This window comes from Malaya genurostris, chromosome 2 (assembly GCF_030247185.1).
Source record: "Malaya genurostris strain Urasoe2022 chromosome 2, Malgen_1.1, whole genome shotgun sequence".
NCBI classification, from domain to species: domain Eukaryota; kingdom Metazoa; phylum Arthropoda; class Insecta; order Diptera; family Culicidae; genus Malaya; species Malaya genurostris.
The window spans coordinates 33,333,872-33,342,362 of NC_080571.1; the positions used below are offsets into that span (position 1 = coordinate 33,333,872).

Sequence of the window (8,491 nt, forward strand, 5' to 3'; positions counted from 1 at the left end):
TTAAAATAACAAAACAGACAGTAGATTTTAAGATATGTTTTCTGTTGATTTCAAGCTAGAATAGATTGTTTTGAACTAATTTCTCCCTTCTATATTAACAACTATATCTATTTGATTTGAAGACAAATTCTCATCCTGGCTATCGAAAAACTGTTTTGTTTCGACAGATTTTACCGTTGAAATAAATCAGCCATTTATTACATGTCAACAAAAGTTGAGTTGAAGTTATTGGCCATGTATTTGTTGATTGAATCGAGTTTTACATTTATATCAAGAAAAAAATGGTTCATTTTATCTATGATCTTATTTGTGTAATGGCAACTAAGTTTATTGTTTGAATTAACCGTATCAGTTTTGTTTATTATAAGTCAGACAATTTTGCTCCCGTGGATGATCAAAAAAGTTTGCACGTGTTATAGAAGGAAAAGTTCAAGTGTTTCTTTCGTTTCCTTGGGGTCTTTCAACAGTCGAAGTGTATGTATGGATAATTCAAAATATTACTAAACCTGCATTACATTACATAACACGTTTTTTACAGAATATATTTGATGCAGGAATTCTATCTTGACCAGATTAATGGAGCACCGAATCATTGATTTTTACTTGTGAAAAATTTGATCGTCCCACGACAAAAGGGCCCAACAGCTATTGAAAGCAATTAACAATTTGAAAATTTATAAAAACCGAAATAAAATTAGTTTAAAAATTATCTTGAAAATTAGTTTCAAAGAAATCTCTATTTAAGAATAATGACAAACAAAAATGTATGATTTTAACAAACAAAAGCGATTTTGAAGCGAATATTTGATTTTGCTCAGTGCATTAGTTCGATTCAAGAAATATTTTGTTAAAAATAACAAATATTTTACTTGCGCATTCCTGTCAATTTATTGACAAACAATTTCATGTTAAATTTAACTATCAAAAGTTTAAAAGTTTAAAATGAACTAGCTTTAGATAAAGATAATATTGTTTTGTACTCGTTTACTCACCTATAGGGAATAACCAACGAAACGGCAAGAGAATAATTATCTCAAAGTGGAGGACACTCGCGGAAACAGTTCAACTTATAAAGAAATGTGATACGTTCTGATTTAAACACTTGGATAGTCTGTAAGCAACTGACTCGCTACTCTCGAGTGATCTTTATTTTAGTTTCACTGTTTTATACAGTGTTGCCAGTATCTCGGCTCTTTAAATATCTTTTCTTCGTTAAGTTATATAACAGTATATAACAACTCTTATCCTTTTAAAAAAGTTCATTAACAAATTTTGATTTACATTAGCTTAGTATGTAATTTAACTATTTTACAATATTATTTACTTAATTTATTCGAATTCAAATGTTTGAAAAATTCAATAATAAATGAAATCATTTCCAGCCTTTGCCGTTTTCTTCCGCTTCGAACGCCTAGGAAAATCGTTCGATTGACCCATTGAGGTCTCTTCTAATTTGCGCTTTCTCGATGATTTCCTAGACTGTGCTTCGCCGATTTCGGGAAATCCATAAAACTCTTCGTCTTCCTCTTCCATGTTTCTCGATTGCTTCTCAGATGGAGCCGTAACGAGAAGATTCGGTCTACATAACTTCGATTGGACCCTTATTTGGTCCCGATGGGCCTCTGCCCGGACGTTTCCAATGGTAATCTGAAATATGTGTTTTGAAACTCGTTTTAAAAAGGTTGCCTTTAACCATCTTGCTTTATTATTTTGGTTATGGTTTTTATACCATATTTCATCCCCTTCAATCAGTTCATTTAGTGGATCATTCTGTTCCTTGCGAAACGTAATCCTATCATTTTCTATATTTTCATCATCTTTTGTTTGCGAAAAAAGCAAATGTCTTTTATAACCCAATTTAGGGTTTACTAAATCTATTAAAGTCTTTGGTTTATATGAGAATATTTTCTCTGATGGAAAGTGTCCATCACTTGTTAAACAATTATTTCGATAATTAAACAGAAACAAATTTATCTGATCCTCCAAATTCAACTCAGACACTTCCGGTTCTAATAAAAATTTCTTTAATACCTCTTTGGTTGTTCTTACCAATCGCTCCGCTTGACCATTACTTGAAGGATTGTAAGGCGGGCTTTTGAGGACTTTAATTCCCTGTCTCTCTAAAAAACTTATAAAAGCATGAGAGTTAAATGGTGGACCGCCGTCAGAAACTAAGACGTCCGGTAGTCCGAATCGAGCAAAATAGCCCACTATGCATTTTAAAACGTTACTACAGTCTGTTCCTCTCTTCATCCAATTAATCTCTAACCATTTTGAATAACTGTCTACCAATAACAGAAAAGTATGATGGGAGAAATGAAAAAAATCCACGTGAATACGACTAAAAGGTTTTGTCGTTGGAATCCAGTTGGATTCAGTTTTAGGTTTCTTAGCCACTGCCATACTATTACAACTGAAGCATTTGCCAACAAATTTTTCTATATCATTATTAATGCCAAACCAGTAAACTGTCCGTCTAGCGAGCTGTTTCATCTTTACGATGCCTATATGATTGCCATGCAGAAGTTTCAAAATTGCGTTCTGCAATTTCAGTGGAATCACCACCCTATCTTGGTACATTAAACACCCTTCAACCGATTCAAGATCATGTTGATTCGCGTAAACATTCGTAAAACTTCTATCCATTTTCCTTGGCCATCCATTGCTCATAAATTTTAAAATATTTTGTATAAACCTATCTTCTTTAGTTTCATTGGCAATAAATTCGAAATTTAATGGCATATCTTTGCTAAAGTTTATGCTTCTAATAAATTCATCTCCATCATATCTTTCTGGCACTGGCGTTTCTAAAGGAAAACGAGAGCAGAAATCTGCATTACCCATTTTATGAGACGGTCTATATTGAATATCGAAATCGTATATTGACAGTTCTAAAATGTACCTTTGCAATCTCGTCACATAAATTGAATTTTTCCCAGTTTTGCCAAAAATACCAACTAGTGGTTTGTGATCTGTATAAATCTGAAATTTCTTCCCAAATAAATATTTGTGAAACTTTTTTATCGTTGTAACTAGGGCCAATGCCTCTAAATGCAAAATTGGGTATGATTTCTGTGCTGAATTCAGCGAACATGATGTAAAACAAACTGGCTTTTCAATTCCTTCTATTATATGAGCTAAAACTCCTCCCAGGCCATAGCCGGATGCGTCAGAAATTATCACAATGGGTTTTTCTGGGTCATAAAATTCCAAAAAATTAGTTGACAATAGTAAAGATTTGCTTTCTTCAAAGGTTTTGTTACAATTTTCGTCCCAAACATATTTGGTATTATTTTTCAATAAATTATAGAGACAATACAGTTTTTCTGATAAATGTGGTATAAAGCGATGATAATAATTTATTAGTCCTAGAAAAGATTTTAGTTCTGTAGTGTTTTTAGGCTCTTTCGCATTTTTAATCGTAGAAATTTTATCGGAACAAGGAAATAATCCTTTCTCATTTATAATAAGACCCAAATATTTCAACTCTTCAACGAAGAATTTACACTTGTCCCAATTTACTTTGATGTTGGCTTCCAGCAATCGCTGTAAAACTTTATTAAGTTTTTGAGCACAATCATCTAAATCTTTTCCTGAAATAAGCACATCATCTAAATAACACGAAACTCTCTCAATTCCCTCTAAAACTTGGTCCATGACCTGCTGGAATATTGACGCACTGGACGATGCACCTTGTGGAAGCCTGTTATATGTGTATAAACCTTTAATTGTATTAATTACCATAAATTGTTTTGATCTTTCCGATAGTTTTAACTGTGTATACGCCCCCTCTAAGTCTAGCAAACAAAATATTTTGCTGCCCGATAAATTTGCAAATAAATCTTGTGTTATTGGTAAAGGATATGTATTAGCAATTATATGTTTATTGATTGAAACTTTGCAATCGATAACCATTCTGATTTCATTATTCTTTTTCATAACTATAATCACCGGTGAAGCCCATTCACTGGTTTGAATTGGTGTAATGACTTTCTCTTTTTCCATTTTTTCTAAATATTTTAATACCTTATCTTTTAGACGGAAAGGTACGTCGTAAGCTTTTTTGAAAATTGGTATACTATTTTTCAACACCAAATTTGCTTCAAAACCTTTAATTGGTGAAGAAAAATCCTTTAAAAAAACACTTGAAAATTTCTGTTTAATTTCTTCCACAAGATTATTCGTACTCTGATCATTTACCCTATTAATTGTATGGTTTCCTGAAAATAAATCTCTCCATTTCGGGAAAAATACGTCCAACCACTGTCTACCCATTAGGGGAACAAAAACGTTATTGCAGTCTATCACAAATAATTTCAAAATACTTTTAAAACCATTTAGCTCAATCGAAACATTAGTTTCTCCCACTATTTTCAACTTTGACCCATTAACTACCATTAATTGTTTACTGCATTTACTCAAATTGTTCATAAAATTAGACTCATACTGTAATTTACTCATGACTGACACTGATGCCCCACAATCTATTTCCATATTTATCAATTTGTTTTCAATTTTACATTTAATTACACAAGGATTATTTACACCTGAAACAGAAGAAACATGCATGCAATTCAAAACATCTGTACCTTTGTCCTCCTCGCTGTCGGATGCATTCCTCAAATCCGTCGTCATTCTGTTCAGTAGGTCGCTTAAATGTCTGTCCGCACTAGGTCCAGGGCTAAATGTGTTTACAACATTTACTGTATCTTTTCTAAGATTCCTCAAGGCAAAACATTTACTTTTAATATGCCCTTTTTTCTTACAAAATGTGCAAATCATGTTTGAAAAATCAGGTCGGAATCGTTCAAATTTTTTAAAATTTTTATTCAAACCATTTTGGTTATAATTGTTGAAGTGCACTTTTCGGTCCATATACCCTAAACGGCTTTTTACCGGCCCCCTTGAGCTACCTTCCCTTGGATCTTGATTTTTTTGAAGTCTTGTTGCATTTGCAAATCGATGTAAGACATTTATAGCCGGACTGTTAGTGGGATTATCCACTATAGTTGCTCTGTTTAGCATATTTCCATTAGCAGCATCAAGAACTCTAGCGTTCGAGCCCGCGATCACCCACGTTGCTATGATTTTTTCCGCTGATTCGAGTGTGAGATTATCCTCATTAAGGAGTCTTTGCTGGAGAGCTTTGTCTTTCAAACCAGCAACTACCCTGTCTCGAATAGCAGTATGTTTGTGGTCTCCAAAAGTGCAGAATTCTGCTTGGAGTTTTATCGCCAATATAAAATCTTCCACCGTTTCATCTAGCTGTTGTACTCGCTGATGAAATTTGAAACGCTGAATCAAATCTGATTCTACTTTATCGAAACGCAATTTTAACTTGGCCACAATTTCATTATATGGTGCTTCCACCAATTTGCCATTTGGAAATAATAATTTGAGTTCTGAAAAAATTATGGGACCACCCAGTGTCACAAAATGGGCCTTTTTGGATTCGTCTGTAACATTATTCATGATAAAATAATAACCGAGCCTCTCCTCCCAATCGGAGAAGGATGTACCCTTACGGTACGGCTCAATTGTCGTAACCATATTAGCCATCTTTGAAATTGTTAAAAAGGAAAAAGAAAAGAAAATGGCACTATATTAACTGTTTTGTACTAATATGGTTAAACGATTTTCAATTTAAAAAAGAATAAAAACGACTCACCGATTGAAAATAACTGGGCTCACCCGCAAATATTTATTTCCGAAAATACAATTAGCCGGAACACCGTCTTGGCCGTCGTCAGATTGTCGGAGCTTATCCTCGACCTCTGTCGGAATTGTTTAATTTTTCTTCGACCTTAGTCGGAACTTCTCAGGATTCGCCGGATGTATCAGTTTTAACACTTTTATCACGTCTATAGGGTTAAAAAGAAAAGAATTAGTACTTTTGATAAAACATGTGTTTAATTGTTTTAATTAAACAAAGTATCTATTGTCTCACAAAATAGTTTATTGTTTTAAACAATACGCCATTCTTATCAAAAACACAATGCCAAAAAATATGCGCGTCAATTTTTTGTAAAAGAAAATAACGCCACTATAATGTACTTTTACCCTATCACCACTTACCACTCAACAAGAAAAAACTTTGCGTGTGTTAGTAGCGTCGGTTTCGACCAACGCTATTTGCCGATAGCTTGCCTAGAGAAACAAAAAAATCTATACAAACGCGCCAAAGCACGCCGCAAAAAAATGTCACTTTTTCTGCTAATTTTCCTCGTCGCCACTGTTTTGTACTCGTTTACTCACCTATAGGGAATAACCAACGAAACGGCAAGAGAATAATTATCTCAAAGTGGAGGACACTCGCGGAAACAGTTCAACTTATAAAGAAATGTGATACGTTCTGATTTAAACACTTGGATAGTCTGTAAGCAACTGACTCGCTACTCTCGAGTGATCTTTATTTTAGTTTCACTGTTTTATACAGTGTTGCCAGTATCTCGGCTCTTTAAATATCTTTTCTTCGTTAAGTTATATAACAGTATATAACAAATATTATTAGTTTTTTGAATTTATAAACTTGGCAGTTGAAATGAACGATAAGATTCAAACCTAAAACAATTAGTTTTTCAACAAACTAATTGTTTTAGGTTTGAATCTTATCGTTCATTTCAACTGCCAAGTTTATAAATTCAAAAACCTAATAATATTATCTTTATCTAAAGCTAGTTCATTTTAAACTTTTAAACTTTTGATAGTTAAATTTAACATGAAATTGTTTGTCAATAAATTGACAGGAATGCGCAAGTAAAATATTTGTTATTTTTAACAAAATATTTCTTGAATCGAACTAATGCACTGAGCAAAATCAAATATTTTATTTTGTAGCTTCAATCAACAATTTTTGCAATTTCAAACCAGATTTTCTTTTGTCACTATTTCAACAAAATAAATCGTTGCGTGGAACCAAAATTTAGTTATTTTTACAATATTTTTCTCTGCGTGTAGGGAAGATAAGAGTGCCTATAATCAGAGTGACGACAGCTGTTTGTTGGGAATGACAGCTTCCAGTTTCAAACGAGAAAACGACCTGTCAATTACAATGTAAAGCCAATATTGGCATTACATAATATATTACAATGTAATGCCAATATTTCGGATTAAATATTTTGAATTGTTGCCAACATTACGAATGAGAAGTCGTCACTCTGGTTATAGGCACTCTCGGGAAGATAAATGTCAAATTCGTGCGCGCCAAAATAGCAGTACTACTCACCCATATATTTGACATGATATGTTCAATGCAACGCCGTGCGATGGCGTAGCTGAACTGAAAATTGAGTTCTCTCTAGGCTGACGGGGTCTGTGTGAAGGTAAAGCAGAACTGAATCAACATATAGATATTTCCAATGAAATTTACTCAACTTTTGATGATATGTAATGAGTAGGTATCTTATTTCAGCAATGAAATCAACTGGAACAAATATTTATTTATTTATTTATTTATTTATTTGGCCTTTAACCACTAGGGTCATTCAGCCCTGATAGAACGGGAGGAAAACGATGTGTACATTTCAAGTTCTTAGAGAATAGACAAAAAAAAATTCACGTTCCGGGTGAGAGTTAATTCGGTCCATGGTAGCGGGTTACGATGAGTCATCTTGTTCTTCGTTGTTTGGTTCAGTTGTTTACTGATTTTCAATGTTCTAGAGGGCGTCAAGTATCTTGGCGTCTCGCAGGAAACTTAATAGCACCTCCTCTCGGCCGGGATCATTTGAGAGGATGTCCCGAATGGAAGACGGAAAGTCGTATTGGTGGCGAAGTGCTTCAAATTCCCGACAGTTGACTAAGAAGTGTTCTACATTGAGTCTGGTGTTGCAACTGGCACATGTTGGTGGGTCTACTTGAGTGATGGTATGAGCATGTGTAATTTTCGTATGTCCTACCCTGAGGCGAGATAGTGCTTTTTGTTCGGCTCTGCTTCCTCGGTCGTTCCATTTTTCCAGAGTTCCTTTAATCTTTTGAAGGTGACCTTGAGTTCCTAACCAGTAGGAGTTGAAGTGGTCACGTATATTGTTTTGGAAATCCTTACATATATCGGTTGAAGGGATCTCTCGGTTTCTCATAAGTCGGGAGCGTCGACCGAGTGATGCGAGCCGGTCAGCATCCTCGTTTCCAGGGATTCCGCAGTGGGCCGGGACCCAGCATAATGTTAATAGAGAGTCACATGATTCTTCGATTTTTTGAATGGTTGGGTGCATAGTGTTTCCGGCTATTAGTGCTGTTAAAACGGAGAGTGAATCGGAGAATATCACAGTTGGGATGTCCGGAGATTTTTTTGAGATGGCCAGGTCGATTGCAGCTGCTTCAGCTGAAAAAATTGAGCAAGCCGAGGGCAGACGCCGTGCCAAACCAGCTCCTATACCGCTTACACCTATTCCAACTTCACCATTTAGTTTCGAACCGTCTGTGTAGATTTTTACGTGGTTAGGGTATTTGTGATAGACCAGTTTATTGAAATGGGCTCTCGCTACGCTCTGGG

General features: G+C 34.7%; 1 protein-coding gene across 1 annotated transcript; it reads right to left on the minus strand.

The window, feature by feature from the left end:
• Positions 1-1,107: 1,107 nt before the first annotated feature.
• LOC131432313 (uncharacterized) lies at positions 1,108-5,863 on the minus strand. The gene is made up of 2 exons (XM_058598519.1): positions 4,590-5,863; positions 1,108-1,647 (listed from the first exon to the last, which is right to left on the minus strand). Exons 1-2 carry the CDS (start codon positions 5,557-5,559, stop codon positions 1,580-1,582), a joined length of 1,038 nt encoding a protein of 345 aa, XP_058454502.1. The 5' UTR covers positions 5,560-5,863; the 3' UTR covers positions 1,108-1,579.
• Positions 5,864-8,491: the final 2,628 nt, after the last annotated feature.